At 36.8% G+C, this 16,524-nt stretch overlaps 1 protein-coding gene across 3 annotated transcripts in view; it reads left to right on the top strand.

Moving 5' to 3' along the window:
• Positions 1-11,090, top strand: part of TFDP1 (transcription factor Dp-1) — a 41,017-nt gene extending 29,927 nt beyond the window's left edge. For 2 of the 3 annotated variants that reach the window (XM_042810846.1, XM_042810847.1), the window contains exons 5-12: positions 1,414-1,535; positions 2,206-2,371; positions 2,552-2,698; positions 3,904-3,972; positions 5,276-5,427; positions 6,269-6,435; positions 7,017-7,098; positions 9,756-11,090. In XM_042810846.1, coding sequence (XP_042666780.1) covers positions 1,414-1,535; positions 2,206-2,371; positions 2,552-2,698; positions 3,904-3,972; positions 5,276-5,427; positions 6,269-6,435; positions 7,017-7,098; positions 9,756-9,903 — 1,053 coding nt within the window. In that variant the 3' untranslated portion in view covers positions 9,904-11,090. The remainder of the gene's footprint in view (positions 1-1,413; positions 1,536-2,205; positions 2,372-2,551; positions 2,699-3,903; positions 3,973-5,275; positions 5,428-6,268; positions 6,436-7,016; positions 7,099-9,755) is intronic. The other variant, XM_042810848.1, reaches the window with a different exon arrangement.
• The last annotated feature ends 5,434 nt before the right edge of the window (positions 11,091-16,524 follow it).

Genomic DNA, 16,524 nt, shown 5'->3' with positions numbered 1-16,524 from the left:
GTGTTCCGTAGAGAAACTGAACAGTCTTAACATACGATTGTTCATTATATGAAGACTTTTCAGTATTAAAGAGGAATGTTAGACTTCTTACGGATACTTAGAAAATTTCTTAGTTTCTCTATCCCTCACATATATTATTTGCATAATACATGAACTTAGATCTGAGCCATACCCTTTATGTGAAAGCACGGGCTTTCAAAGCATATAGCATAAAAGTGTATTATTCTGGCTAGTTTGTAAACTTCTTGAGATGGAATGCTGAGCAGGTTTTGAATTTGCCAAACAGACTTCAGTTTTCCACGTTAGCCTGTGGGGTTATCCACTTACTCTGTACTGCTCAATGTTTAGCAGTAGTACTGAGCACAGTAGATTTCCAGCATTTGCTGCTGCCAACGGATTTGCTTTTCTCGGAGCTTTGTAATTCTGCTTGCTCCCCTGTGCTGGCTTGGCCTCTCATCCAGCTGCACAATCTTAGGAATTCTGGATGTAGCATCAGGCTGGTGGTGGGAGTGTTTGTGGAATTGGGAAGCCAAGGCATAGAGGGGGACCCTTTAAATTTGACCTCTGCAAGCAGGCTGTTAAGTAATCTCTTCCAGTCCTCTGTCATTAGAAGAAACAGAGATTGGCTACTAGCTTTCCTCTGTTCTCTCTATTGTGTGTGTTATGTGAGTGGCACACTGGCAGTCTTCATGGCATTCTGAGATGTTGGTGAACCAGACTTGGTTTTTTTTTTTTCCATGAGATTAGTGAAAGGGTTGTTGGCAGAATCACACCTCGGTAGCTGCAGGAATTCCAGTTACCTAAGAGCAAAAAAACCAACAAGTGGGATCAGACATTTAGAACGTGCCTGAAAGATGCTTATTCCAGCTCTTCTTAAAAATGTTCTTTCAGAAATGGCCTAACTATAGCTGTACTATGGGTAGTTTCTCAGTGAGGAAGAAAGACGCACCTTTCTTTATCTTCACTTCTAATGTATTCTTGTTTTCAGCTCTGCAGTGAGAGAGGCTGCCTGTAGGAGAGAATTCCTTGCAACTGCACTGTTTTCTTTCAGCTTTTACTGATTTTCAAATCTTGTTCTGTACATTTATATTTTAACAGTAATTTACAGCAGCATCTTCAGATGTAGTCTGGCAGGGTTTTTTGTTTTCTTTGCAATTGTAAGAAACCCAGTAAGCATGAAAAGCTCATTTTGGAAGGATAAAATATAAATGATTATTGCTTAAGGAGTGTTTTAACCCTGTGATGTGTGGTCTGAAGGCATTTTGCTAACGTGTCTAAGTTGAAATCATCTGTTACAAGTATGTAGAAAGAAAGCATTTTTTATTCTTGAATAATGCGTCATGAATAATGCAGCATCTGAATATCTTGGGGTAGTTATGGTTATTTTCCATATGATTTTTATCTTTGTTGTAGGTTATCGGTACACCTCAGAGACCTTCAGTGCCAAATACTATCCTGGTAGGAAGTCCACATACACCTAACACACATTTTGTATCACAAAACCAGACTGCAGATTCTTCGCCGTGGTCTGCTGGGTGAGCAAAATAAAAGTTACAGAGGATCAATAAGTTACTTAGAATTTTTGCTCTAAATGTTTGTTGCGACAGCGTATGCGCTCTTCATGGGGGAAAGCAGCATGGGAAAGACAGTCTGTTTACCTTCAAATCAGGAGCACTTCAATGTTTAAGTGTGCTGTACTAAAATCAGATGCAGTTACACAAGAGTGATGTCATCTCATGTCATAAAAGCAACTGGGATGTTTCTGTGAACACTGACAGGTGTTCTCACATTACTTATTTTTCAAGAATTCGGCTCCTGAAAGGGCATAGGAATTCATCTGAGGCGACTCAGCTTTTAGTTTCACATTTCTGTTTGGCTGGAGGATGTCCAGAAATATACTTCAGATTGAATGAGTATATGCTGAATTATCATTTGAGTTAAGAACTTGACCCTTACTGGGAAAAAAAAAACCAGATACAGTGACTGCATTCGTTTGGTGTGTCTGAACAGCAAGATAATCATTAGTTACTTTAAATTTTAAAAGGGAGAGGGTGGAATCGTACCAAAAACATGTTGGGAAGGGTGAGGAGTAGAAAAAAAGGGAAGAGCTTGGCTTTTCACAGCAGTGTGTCTATATTTGAAAAAGAGCTGTTAAGTGTTCCAAAGTTCAAATCGTCTTAAACAACGTGTTATATGTATGTTTAGGAAGCGGAACAGAAAAGGAGAGAAGAGCGGCACGGGTTTACGTCATTTCTCTATGAAGGTCTGTGAGAAGGTACAAAGAAAAGGAACCACCTCATACAATGAGGTGGCAGACGAGTTGGTTGCAGAATTCACTACCCCCGATGATCACATTTCACCAAATGAATCAGTGAGTATATGGGAGGCTAGTTACATGTGAACTGAATGGGGAGACTTAGATTTCTTTTCCCACTACTAAATTAAACAGCTCAGATAATAGCCAAGTTTACTCATTTGCTGTAATGTATTTATTTTCAAATGTTTTTGTCATTTGTCAGGTATGTTTTTGATTAATGCACTATGTCTACAGCAGGCTTACGACCAGAAGAACATTAGACGACGTGTCTATGATGCCTTAAATGTCCTCATGGCCATGAACATTATCTCTAAGGAGAAGAAGGAAATCAAATGGATTGGTCTACCTACAAACTCGGCTCAGGAATGTCAGAATTTAGAGGTAAATGTATGGGAAATTCACAATGGATTTGTTTGATTAAAAACTTGAATTCGTTTTTATTCTACATGTGCATATGATCTTCTGAGATAAAAAGTAGAATAGTTTGGTCCCTTCTGACTTTCTTTCTAATTTGTATTTACAGAATATGCATCTAAGCTTCCAGATTGCTTGAATATTTATTTATTTTTTTAAAGTAATTCAAGTTGTTCTAATTAGAAGTAAATCAAAGCGAGTGATTAATGTGTATTTCCAACATTACACTAGTGGTAATCAAGAGTCAGGAATACTGTTTTCTTCAGATGCCAGACAAGTAATGCATCTGCAGCAATAGATGTTAAATGTCAATCAGTAGATGCAAATAGTGCATGATCCTTCTTTATTGTTGTAGGTCACTTTTGTTTCTGATAGTTAGGCAAATACATCAGCATTTTCTTACTACAAGCCTTGGAAGTTAAATGTTTTATACTGAGTGTCATTCCTGAGTTTTGGCTGAATTTTTCTGTTGTCTTTATAAGCATCCTAAGAGTCCCACATTTGCAGGATAGTGAATGTAAGATATTTAAATAAATCAATTTGTGAGAAGAGAATGAGGTGTTTGTGTTTATTCCTGGTAAGTTTTTCAGTAGAACTTAAAAGCTGTGTAGAAGAAGACAAGTGAGAAAAACATTTTTGAATCTGTCTACAGAGGGGGATGATTCTATGAAATGTTTTGGGTTTTTTTTTGCTATTGCTAACCTTCTTTCAGTTAGCAGTGTTATTGTGTTCAGATGAAGAAAGTACAGCAGATCTAATTAGTGCTTAATATTGTGGGAATGTAAGCAGCTTCGTTTCTTTAAGCATTTTTCTCCAATAGCTTCAATATCAGCAGGATATACCAAATAGATCATTCTGGTCCACATGCTTTTTGCCTCCCTCACAGAATATGGGTAACTCTTTGAGGCATAGCTTCCACTTACAAAGATGTTTTTATGCTCTTCCTTCTGTATTCTTTATTCCTGGGTGTCCTAACTCTTCTCTTTGTTATAGTTTCCATCAGTAGTATTGATGTGAGACTTTGTAGGTCTCTGCATCTTCTGCAGAACATTAGTGACTGACACACTTGTTGCCTTCATTTCTCTGCTATTTAAACAATTTAAGGGGAGAAAATGTTGATACGAAACACTGTTTAAAACCTACAAACTAATCAGTTCGTTCACTGTCTTAAGGTGGAGAAACAGAGAAGACTTGAAAGAATAAAGCAAAAACAATCTCAACTACAAGAACTCATTCTACAGGTACAGTCAAGGTACTCTTGTCTATAGGGCAAGGTAACTTACATCTGTATTCCTGTTGTTTTGTGCCAGTGGGGAAAGGGAAACATTTCGGAAGGCTAGAAGTGAGATTTGGGGTAAAGGTAGCACTGGGACCACAGTGTTGACTGTTGTTTCTGGCGAAGATACCAACTTTCTATGAGCTGTGATGTTTTTTTTTTCCCTGTAGTTGTATGTTTAAAGAGAATTTATGCTGTCAGGACCAGTAATTGATATTGTACTCCTTGGAATTGTCCAATGAATGTTTTTCTGCAGTAGTCCTCAGATAAAATAGCTTGACTGTAACAGGTCATCTCTCGTAATGATCTTTATCTTGCCTTTCTTGAATGTTGCTGCCCTGCTGTGTAGGTGGCTTAATTGTATTGGAACAGTTGCTAAATGGCAACTTGAACTTCCCAGATTCCACCTGGTATTTTATAGGAAGCAGTAATCGCCTCAGTCATTGTACTGCTGGTTCACTATAGTGTATTAGTTGTGCTGTGTATGCAGTAAGAATGAGAGTCTCAGGGAAGGCATGCAGAAAGAAAAGACAGTTGTGGATCTGCAATTTCTACAACTATCCGATATTTATCAGCGTTTGTTGGCTTTGTATTTACATTATTTTTTATAAATTCCCATTTATTTCATTTTACTCCATGACCGACCAGAAAGATAGTATTTTTAGTTTGGTAGCTTAGTGTAAGATGTTAATGTAACTTGAGTTTTTGTAGTTAACTGGAATAATTTTAAAGAATGGCAAACATAAGAACTAAAATACAAACATTCCATTCATATGGAAATTCCATTCTGAGGAAATTCAAGGTGAAATTACAAATCTTAGTTGAATGCTCCAGAAATGTAATATCAGACACTCACATCCCAAACTTTAACTGTTTCAAGCATATAATTTCAGCAAAAATACAGTCTTACTAATTCAACTATTGTTGTGGAATGTGATAGCTAGTAGGGAATACTAAACAAAGTGGAAGTATGAAGCTGTATGAAACTTGCTTTTTTACAGTTGTTGTCTTTTCTCTCTGTCAAAGTTCTATTCAGGGATCTGTAGTGACGAAATTATTAGAAAATGCTTTTTTTTCCCCTCAATTTTTATCATGTTTTTAATGCTATGATTTTTGTTTTTTTTCTTGCATCTTAAAGCTCAGGAATGCGGTGAACCTTTTTTATTCACTTCTCTGTTCATGTGCTGGTGGTACTCACAGAGATTTTTTAGGTTAATTGAATCTTGAAATTTTAATTCAGAGTTCCATATTTCCATTGCTTTTTGTAGCAAATTGCCTTCAAGAACCTCGTTCAGCGAAATCGTCAGGCAGAACAGCAGGCAAATCGACCGCCACCTTCCAATTCTGTCATCCATTTGCCATTCATCATTGTGAACACCAGCAAGAAAACAGTGATTGACTGCAGTATTTCAAATGACAAGTGAGTTAACAAAGCTTTCTCTCTGGCTTTTGGTACAGCTGTGAGTTCTGTATCTGTATTAACTCTGTATGAAGAATTAATCTGTATTTGTTCAAATGGAATACAAATAAATTGTGCCTTTTACAGATTGCCAACGTGCAGTTAAACTTAGTAATGTTGAATAGAGCTTTGTAATGGAAAGAATAATAGTGTTCAGATTTAGTAATGTAAGATTTATGAACTAGAAATTTTAGAAGCCAAGTAAGGCAGTTCTACTTAAGTTGTATACAATGCTGCATTAGTAAGGAGTGTCAGCTTGGCCCTAACTTGAAGTACGGCCAGAAGACTTGACTGTATTTTGTTTTTAAAACTGCTGTTCCTTGCTTTCAGTTCAAAAATCTAGGTTTTTCAACTAAGACTGAATGTAGTAGTGGTTTCTGCTTGCACTATTAGGTTACTATAAAGCTTAAAAAACCAAAAATTATTGCTTGCTAAGCAGTCAACTGTTGCCAGTAAAAAGAGAGGAATAGGAGAAATATTTATTGATGTGCAAAATATTTAACTAAATGTTTAACCAAAACTTTCAACATCTGTTAAACGTGTTAAAGATTATATAGTATGCAGAATTTTAATTTTAATTGAGCTTATGTTTAATTTTAGCCTAAATTTTGATTTAAGGTTACTGTGTATGATTTTTAATTATTTGCTGTCAAATACATGTATCTTGAAAATTGTGATTACTTAAGAAGGTGTGTCACTAACACTGTGTTAAGCTTTTGAAGTTCTGCAATTCCTGAAACTAGAAGTGTCTGGTAAGATAGTTAAAGTAATTCAAGCTAATGGAGACATTTTTCCTCTACAGGTTTGAGTATCTATTTAATTTTGACAATACTTTTGAAATTCATGATGATATAGAAGTACTAAAACGAATGGGAATGGCCTGTGGGCTAGAATCTGGAAGCTGTTCAGCAGAGGACCTAAAAATTGCAAGGAGTTTGGTTCCCAAAGCTTTGGAACCATATGTGACAGGTTAGTTAGTGTAAGAAGAACTATTTTGTTTTCCTTCTTTTTTAGTTTCCTTTCTTTTTTTTTTTCATGAACTCATGAAAATGTTTCAGCTAATTTCCACTGTTTTATGCTGTAGATTTATAAGTTGTCAGATGTTTGTGCTTTTTAATATACTTTGGGGAATAAATAACGTTCTTAGCAAATAGATTGTTGCTGTTTAGATCACCACTTTTTGCATTGCTCCATGCATTCTTTTCATTATGTAATTTGGTGAGGTTTTTTTGAGGACATTACTCGTAGTTGATTCATCTGCAAAGGGAGAAGGTAGTAAGTGTGAACTTGCTCATGGCTTCATTTTATTTATTCATTTTCCATATACAGAATAGTGAAGACATCTGGCTTGTCCACTTCAAAATCATATTCATTTTGAAATGTTGCAGTCACTAGGTTGTTAATTAAGAAATGTTGGGTGTAGGGCATCAATATGTTTTGTTGTATTGGCTGCAAGACTCATTCTCTGGACTCCAAAAAGAATAAAGCATTTTTACTGAATTAGGTGATTGCGCTTCGAAGTGTTGAGATCTGTATGTTTGTTTTTACAGAAATGGCTCAGGGATCAATCAGCAGTGTATATGTCACATCTTCGTCAGGTTCTGCATCAAATGGCACAAGATTTTCAGCCAGGTGAGGTGGAATTACTGATAAATGTTTAAAATCTGTCAGCATGAAGAAAAATTAACTTCATCTGAAATATTTTGTGAAACTAGTTATGCTTTGATTAAATGTTGTGTGGAGTGTGCTCAAGTTTATCCCTGGCAATTGCTTTAATTTGACTATTGGTGTTTCTTCACAATGTCAACAAAGAAACTTTTTTAAAAGTATTGGAAAATAAACTGAATAGGCAGGTATTAATTTTATTTAGATTTGAGTCTGTGACAAGAAAACAGATACTTCTAAGACCTAACCAGGGCACAGTTCTCACTTGGTTATTGGTATCTAGCACAAAACAGATTTTTGTCTTTGAACTTCAGACCACATCATACACTGGTAGAATGACAAGTCACGTCTTTTATGTAACCTTGTACAGATATATGCTATTTCAGAGCTTAACTGATATTTTATTCTCTTGCCATACAAGAGAATTACTACCTTATGTAGTAACTACTGACAAGTTTTTTTGTCATTGCATTGATCAGAAGTTTCTCTCGTGAGCTTTGAGTTGTTAAATGACTCAAATGTTATTGAAATGTTTAATGCTGTTAAAAACACTTGAATGAAGTGAGTCAATTATCTGAGCAAATTACATGTATATGTGTTCATTACCTGACATATGTTTGTCTGATGGTGTATAGAAAGTTAGCTTGATATCAAAGGCCAGTTGCATTCATCCTATTATCATGCAACTAATCCAGTCTGGGCAATGTAAAATGAGGTGAGTGCAAATTACAGATTATGTAGGCTCTTTTTGTAAGAGTGCCTTGTCAGTGCCTTGGGAAATTGATATATTATTTAAATTATTAAGGAAGTCCTAGTTTTTTGGCTGTTTTTAAAGTCATTCATGTTAGTAGAAAAACTTCTGTACTGATGGGATATCTTTAGACAAGGAAATAGCATTTTATTCTTCTTTCTTTTACCTGAAGATGCTTTTCCTCACCAGTCTGCCTTTCCTTAGAGTTGGAAGGAAGTCCTTCCTAAGGATAAAGCTTACTTTGAAAGTGTGATTGCGTTGGTCTTTTAAGGCATTCTGTTTTCCAAAGAAAACCGGAACAACTTTGGAGTATTGAGAGACTGATTGTAGCTCATTACCATAGTGAGAAACACAAGAACTCTTAGCACTTAACGTTTCTTAGGAGGTTGGAAAAGGGTAGTGATTAATTATTGTTTAATTATTGTATATATTTACCTGTTCATGGCAGTAGGAAACTACAAGATGTGTAGCATGCCTGGTGCCAAAAATTGCTGCCAATGCAAATAAAAGCTGTATGTTTATTCAGTCAACTCTCCTGAGAAAGCTATTCTAAGCCTGAAGATGTCAATTCCAGTGGCTTCATCCTAGTCTTTGTGTCACTAGGATAATTCAGTTAAGAAATCCACTTGCTTTTATCCTTTTAGTTATGTGGGAGATTGATTTTTGTTTCCATACTTGGAAAACAGGGAAAATCTCCTTTTTTCTTTATTTTTGAAATTGTCTCTACAGTTAATTGTGGAGAACTTGTTTCTTCATAATTTTAGCTAGATGTATATCTTGGTATTTTTCTTTTGAAAAAATGTATAAAACATACGACTTGAATGTATAGAATGTATGACTTGAAAAGTGACATATTGAATATATTTTCCTTGCAAGCTTCTAGGGTGTGCTACATTTCCTTTCCACACATCATCCCCATCCACCCCATCCATTCTTTCATCCTTGTACAGCTTCAGATGCAGGCTCTATCCAAGGAGTTTTCTTGGTCTACTGCATTTAACTTTGAAACCTTGGAAGTGTGCAGTTAGCTAGCTGAACATCATTTCCAGGTTAAATGAAAGGGGAAGCCAAAACAAAGCACAGCATTTTCATCAAGATTAAAGAGCAGAAATGTAACTTGTGTTTTTGAAAGAAGCTTCACTTCATGGAATGATAGACTCCCAAGCCTTTCAGTTAGCTCCATGCAACAAGATTTTGTGTGATTGATAATGCATGTTAAGTAGATTAAAAATGATGAGTAAAAGTATTTTTGAAAATAATTTTAAAGATGAGTGTTTGTCAAGTTGGAGATGTTATTTCTATGATTTTTAGAAAAATGTTTTTTCAAGAATTTGCAACTAAGAATGTAGAACTAGATAAAGTTAACAGTAGCAAACTTCAGAAAAACAGCAAGTAATGAGGAATGTTCTGACTACTGAAAGAGAATACTTCTGGATACAGATAATTCATCTAGGAAAAAGAAATTTCCAGTTAAAAATATACTATGTAGCCATGGTAGCTGACCATATAGTAACCAAGAGAAGCTATGAATTCTTCATTTTTTGAATTCTTTGAATCAAGATGTGCTTCTGGAAGATACCGGATCCAGTTGGGGTGCCTTGTGTCAGGTGCTACAGAACATTTTGGGCCTTAGATAGCTGTTAGGCATTAAGTGCACCTACTTCAAATGAAATCTAGAAAGCATATTTATGAAAGCAGTTCTTGAAAGGATTTCATATCAACCTTGTGGAAGAAACATAGTAAGAACCATTTCAAAATTTGTTAATTTACAGAGTAGCAGTGGCATTAAAGAGATGGAGAAGACACATGATAATAAGCACCATAATCTGGGAAGTATCATTAAACACTGTCAACTGGACTTTTCTTGTTTTAGTGACTTTTCCAATGGTGGAGATGGGATGTTGGCTACGAGTTCCAATGGATCTCAGTACAGTGGCTCCAGAGTTGAAACACCAGTTTCTTACGTGGGAGATGACGATGACGACGATGACGATTTTAATGAAAACGATGACGACGACTGATGCCCTTTGCTTGTAGACTTGTTAAAATTCAGCAAGCTTCAGGAATAAATTGTTCTAGGGAGAGAAGTCTCAAATAACTTTGCCCCATCCCTCAAGGAAAGTGTTGGTAAGCAGTTCTGAGTTTAGAAATGCACCTCTGATAAGCAAGCGAGGATTGTTTTATGTAGGATATTTTTAAATGTGGTGTGGATGTGTGTTTTTGATACCAGTGTGTTAATGCAGAGCCTTTATTTACTCTTGGTTTAGGGGTTTTTGGTTTATTGTTTTATTTGGTTTTGTTTTTGTTTTTGTTTTTTTACTTGAAGGAAAATGGATTTTGCCCCCAAATGTTCTTGCTAAGTTTGCTAAAGAAAATGTAGACACATCATTGAGAAATAAAATGCTGTCCTTCTGTGGAAAATGAATACACTGAATGGCAATTTATTTGGAGTGTATTTTGATTATACCACTTTCGAGGGATAGCAAGCTAATGTAGTAGTGTGTTTTTTTGTTAACCATGCAGTGTCCAAAGAACCAAACAGGAAAGATACGTCCTACTTTTTTACATGTTAAATTCCAGAAATGTTGTTGTGAACTAATTTTCCCTTAAATTATATCTAACATTATGATTCCATCAAGTTTATATACTTGTCACTGTATGTCGGGACATAAGAATTACAAACTTTTGGCAAATGTTTACTGCCAGCTGGTGCAGCTATATAAAATGTCTTGAAGGTTTGGAATGATTTATTGCTTATGGTAAAATTTGCCTGATTTCTTACAGGCAGACTTTGGAAACTTTTTATTATATAGTTGTTTACATACTTATAAGTCTATCATATAAAGACATGTACTGAAACAAATGTTTGTATTTGTTTCATAAGCATCTTCCTGTAATCTATTATAAAGTTGAAATTAAATATAGAGAATGTTTTAAGTTTTTTAACTCAAAATTTGTCAATCATTTTTAATAGTTCATTTTTATAAAAGGAATTTCAGGGCAGGTGGTAGTCTTTTTAAATTTATTCACAAACAATTAACTGCACAAATACTGTCAGCTGCCTATTCTAAGACAGTAGTCTTTTTATTGAAACACAAATAAACTTTTCTGTAATATTTTATGGAATATAAAGAGACTATAATTGTTTGACTTGTTTAACCTTGGCACTGTTAGTTTTTATTAATAAAACGCGCATGGGCATTTTTAACAAGCTCTGTGGTTTTTCTAATTTTAGGATTGTTCTAGAACATATCACTCCTCCTCATCACAAGACCTAGAACTGACTCTCTCAGAATACCACATCTGCACTACAGAGGGCTCAAATTCTTTAATTTAATTTCTTCTCATAAGTCTTGATATCATACGATGCGAAGAGCAATATCATACACTGTGTTCTCTCTTCTTTCATGTCTCCTTGTTTCAGTCCTGTTGCTCTTCAGGCTGTCGGGCCAGTCTTTGCACTCTAGTCCAGCTCTTCTGTTCAAAATCCCACATTCACTATCCTAACTTTTCATCCGATGTTCCCCAGTCCTCGTTTTCTGTCATGCATTCCCGCATCCTCAGAACAGCTCTTCCTAATGCCTTCTGTGCACTTCCACCTTAAACCTTTTTGATACATCACGCTCTCTGCTCTGACCTGGAAGCACAGGTTACTGAAATGGCTCAGTCACCCTGCAGGACACTGCCTGAAATCAGGGTTTGTTACTTACACAAAGGGAGTCACTGCAATGGCAAGATAACTGCTCTTGTGATAAGAGCTCCTCCACATGCTTGAACCCTCACAGCTGACCCTGCATTAAGCAGGAATTGAACTAGGAGTCATCTGATGTGCCTGCCAGCCTGAGTTATCATATGGTCCCTTAAGGAAAGGAAGTTACAGAATACCATGCATCAGTCTCCTGGGCAGTCTCACAAATGGATCATCTGGTTTGCCTGCATCCTGGGGACTCAGCAGAAAAAGAATGGAAGTTCAGCTGATATTCAGAAGCTCTGAGATGTTAGTAGGTTCCTATGAAGAAACAAGATGGTTAGCTGAGCAGGGAGGAGGCTGCCTTCTTTAGGATGGGGTTTCTAAGCAGAAATGCAGGTGATGCTGTGAGCAAGATGAAGGGCAATGGATGCGCACAGGCATTTTCTGCTTGCAGCATTTACTACAGTAGTCCTCATCTGATGTTATGGTGTTGCTCATCTGGCCACATCTGCCTCTCAGCAAAAATTAAGAGAGCAGCTGTCTCCAGAGAGACATACAAAGTATGCCAAGACCAATAAGAGAAACATGAACCAGAGAAAATTGAGATTGTTGATTAACGTCTTTGTGGTCATAAAGGCAGAATGCTCTGATGTGGTAGAGAATAAAGAAGAGAGATTGGTGTTAGCTGAAAATCACCAGTGCTCTTCTGTGTTCTGCTAACACCTGTTGGTTTTGTGTTTGGATGTTTCAATCAGGCCAGAATCCAAACCTAGGCTCAAGGATTTGATTTTCTTTGTACATTCATTGTGGATGCATTGTGGTACATCACTGTAAATATTGCAATCATACCAGTCCTGACAGAACAGAAGGTACAATTTTTGCTTTGTAGCAGGTTGAATGATAGCAAAGATGGAATCTTTGGCAAGGGTTGTGTTCTTTTGTCATGGGAATGTTAGAGAGTTCACAAAAAAACAAAGCAGAAAATGTAAGCAAATACTTAAAGCTTAACTCTTAAAAAGAACTGCAGCCCCAGTAATTTATTCTAGGTAAAGTAAATCTCTATATTTCTGATGCTGATTTTTAATGAACCTTGAGATTGCAAGTAAATGCCTGGAGAATGAAAGAATTCCAGAATTCCATTTTTCAAAAGTGATGTGAATATGACCTCTGTGAATATCGTCTACAGAGCCTGAGATCAGCAGCGAGCATGTCACAAAAAGTGTTGAAGGATTCAGTTGAAACTCAATCAAAAGGTTGGAAGATTAACTGTAAAATGGACAAACTGCAGAATAGGTCTTAACAAATGAATGTGGTATGATAGTGCAGCTGATTTTAGGAAGGAAACAATGGATATATTTCAATATCATTAAGCACCTCCGGTTTATTTTAAGCACCTCCAGCTTTACCATATCGATACACTGTGTGTTAAGGGGTTAAAAATTGTTCACTGCTGAATCGAAGGTTTTTGTGGGATTATCACTGGCTGAGTAGTTGCATCAAGTAACGCTGAACTACTGCTTAAGGTTTTCTTCAGTAACGTGGAAAGAAATATTTTAAACAGTAAGTGATATGATTAGAAAAGAATGAAGAGGACAGATAAATGCAGATTGCTTGGTAAGCAAGGTCGTGGCCAAAGTGCTTTGTGCAAACCACATCTTTTGAACAAAGAATTCAAGGTAACAGTACAGAAGATAAGATTATGTGCTGAAAACGTGGGATCCACAGAATGATCTGGTGCCACAGTAGATGGGAACTGCATATAAGTCTCCTACACAGTGTTTTAAGGAATTAGCTAATCTGATATTTGTGCTTAGAACTAATCATTAATCATAGAATCACAAGGTTGGAAATGACCTACAAGATCATCCAGTCCAACCGTCTCCTCATCACCTTTGCCACCACAAGCACTAAGCCATATCATGCAGCACGTCATCCAGACACCTCTTGAACACTGCCAGGGACGGCGACTCCAACACCTCTCTGGGCAGCCATTGCAGTGCCTGACCACTCTGAGAGTGTAATTGTAAGGTGATTTTACACCTGGATACATAACAGCAGGACCAGCATTGAGGAACTATGTTCTTGTTGGCCTCGCCGTTTAAAAAGATTGTTGGAACAATTGGAAAAGACTGTGAAAAGATCATTTCCTCGTTACTTGAAATCAAAGGTCAGAGTCTTCTTGTATGAGATTTTAGGAACTCTCGGTTTGTGGGAAAGAAACACAAGAAGTGTCTGGGTTTCTGTCAGATCAGATCACACAAAATGACATCGTTGTAAGGGGCTCATCAATGTGAGAGAAAAGCAACACAAGAATTAGGGACTGGAATTCAAAATCAGCTTGAAATCAGCTATCTAATTGGTAGAGGTGGTAAGAACCCTCTGACACGTGATGAAATTGGAATGATAAAATGCTCATTTTGGTAAGAGTAGGACTGACACATGAGCACACTGATGAAGCACGTTACCCCTAAGCATCTTCGAAATTCAGTTCTTTCTCATTTTAGAGCAGGTGAGAGATGTAGGAGCCCAATTTCTGCATGTGGTGCCCGAGCAGTGCTTGCTTTAACAAGGCCTTGGGCCTTCATCGACAAAAATACAATTCAGAAATCATCAGCTGTTCCCACTCTGGTATCAAAAAAATAAATTTGAAGAAATGAAAAGCGAACTTTGTCTGAAGTTGTTCAGATGTTTAAATTGAGGAGAAAAAAATACAGATATTCTTTCATACTTATTTTTTATCTTCTATTAAACAACATAATCTTGTTTGTGATTGAATGCTTTTGTCTGAAGTGGGGAAGCTTAGGAAGGGGCTGTGTATGCAAAGCATGTGATGTTTTTTGCAGACATGCAAGTTGTGATTGTTTTCCATTCATTTACTGCGAGTAGCACATAGACACTTTTATTTGCTGCAGGTTGGTCAGTATCAGTCTTTTATTACTTGAATGAAAGAGGTGAAAAACAGTTGCATAAAATGATGAGGTGGAATTCCTGAGGGCAATTGCAGTGACACTGTGGTCCTTGTGTGAGACTGTTAAGCAAAGACTTTATATTATATACAGTACTTAGGAGCTGTGGAAGCTGGAAAGCAAACGTTTTAATTTGCTGATAGTCATAGCAAAGAGCCTCCTTTAAGCATTGAAGAGCTTGTACTGATATTTTTCTTCCCTGTTAATATTTGGTTGTGACTTTTAATATTAGACTTAATGCTTCAACTACTGGATCAGCAGTTATATGAATATTTGTCAATGGATGCAGTAGGAAGATGCATCTCATCTTCAAAGGAGGTTGTAGCTGGATATTGGGAAAAGTATCTTCTTGGAAGGAGTGGTGAGGCAGTGGCACAGGCTGCCCAGGGAGGTGGTGCAGTCACTGTTCCTGGTGGTGTTCAAGGAAGGTTTGGATGTTGTGTTGAGGGATATGGTTTAGTGAGAACTATTGGTGATAGGTGGATGGTTGGATTGGATGATCTTACAGGTCTTTTCCAACCTTGGTGTTTTCTGTCATTCTGTGATCTGAGAGGTCTTTTCCAACCTTAATGGTTCAAAATTACTTCTGTGTTTGTCTGCTCTGCATTGACCTTCAGTATGAGATTTAACACCTTTAAAAGAAAAGTCTGGAAACTGAAAGTTAATGGATATTTTAAAAAATTGGATATAGATAAAATAATGCAGTTGGATAACATTAGTTCCATGCCATGTTATTACCTGCCTTTTTCCCTGACTGGTGTCTCCATTGCACAGCTGACAGGAAAAATGATGGCCCATCCCTCTGTTCTGATGACATGGCCCAGCTGCCTTCTCTTTCTAGTGTCTCAGTAATCTGCATTCAGTTAAACTTGGGAATCTCTTTTTCTTATATGGTATTAAGTTTGAAATGCACTGCTTCAGTGTCTTGGTCAAAGAAAGGTTTGTGAAGTCTGACAGGCTTTTTTCATTTGTACCGGTTGGTGAACCAATTATCTCAAATATTGTGACTGAATGTACGTGTATTTTTTGTATGTGTGTATGTGAACTTGTGTGCATATACGTATGTGTACATATATATAAAATGAATTAGAGACTTGGAATAGGAGTGCTTAGAACATTGTTAAGTGAGGCCAGTTCATCTAAGATGAACATGCTGTACATACACAGCATGTTTGTGGGAGGGCTGGACCTCTCAAAGTTTAGATTCCTTTAATGTTTTAGCTTAACGTTTTCATTTTTCCAGATTATTCCAGGTAACCCACAACTCATTGCTTTACATGGCAGTTCTTTTTTGGGGAGAAGAACAAAACACAAAAACCCCCACAACCAACCAACCAACCAAAAAAGCGTTTTTATTGTTAGAAAGAAATCACAGATGCTAGGTATTAGAAAAGCTACAGGCCGCTTTAAAGTTCTTCTCTTGCAGTTATTGATTTGTCAGCTGAAGTCAGACTCAGCTGGCTGATACACAAAGCAATGCATTGGCATGCAGATAAATAAAGGCCGTCCCTTTACAATTTAAACATCCTGTACAAGGCAGATTGAGAAGGGTATCTCAGAGTATTTCAAGCTACTTATTTTTCTAGCTATTGCTTCTACAGTATCCAGTATTAAGTATTGTACATCAATTATTTATTAGAGTTTGAAAAATGAGGAAAAACAACATTGGATCCCATACTTCCTTTTCTTGGAAAGCACACCTGCTTGGGTTAGAAGACACATGTTTTGTACAAGGATTTGCATAGGGGTTTAAGCACAGTGTAGCCACAGAACACTAGGCTGTGTACATTGGGGATAATTCCCATCTCTTTCACATGCTGAGTGATGTACTGCTTTTTAGTTGTATGGGTTACCTCTCAGTAGAAACTGTCTACTCACTGTAATTTGAGTACATTCATATGGCAATCATAGGAAATAAATATCAGTCTATGTGACAACAGGTAAGTCATCCTTCACATCAGCTTTTCAGAAGTGTCTCTCGCTGC

This window comes from Centrocercus urophasianus, unplaced genomic scaffold (genome assembly GCF_019232065.1).
Source record: "Centrocercus urophasianus isolate 14NV4802_14NV808 unplaced genomic scaffold, USGS_Curo_1.0 seq_12, whole genome shotgun sequence".
Lineage (NCBI taxonomy): Eukaryota > Metazoa > Chordata > Aves > Galliformes > Phasianidae > Centrocercus > Centrocercus urophasianus.
This window is presented reverse-complemented; position numbering and strand designations above follow the sequence as displayed.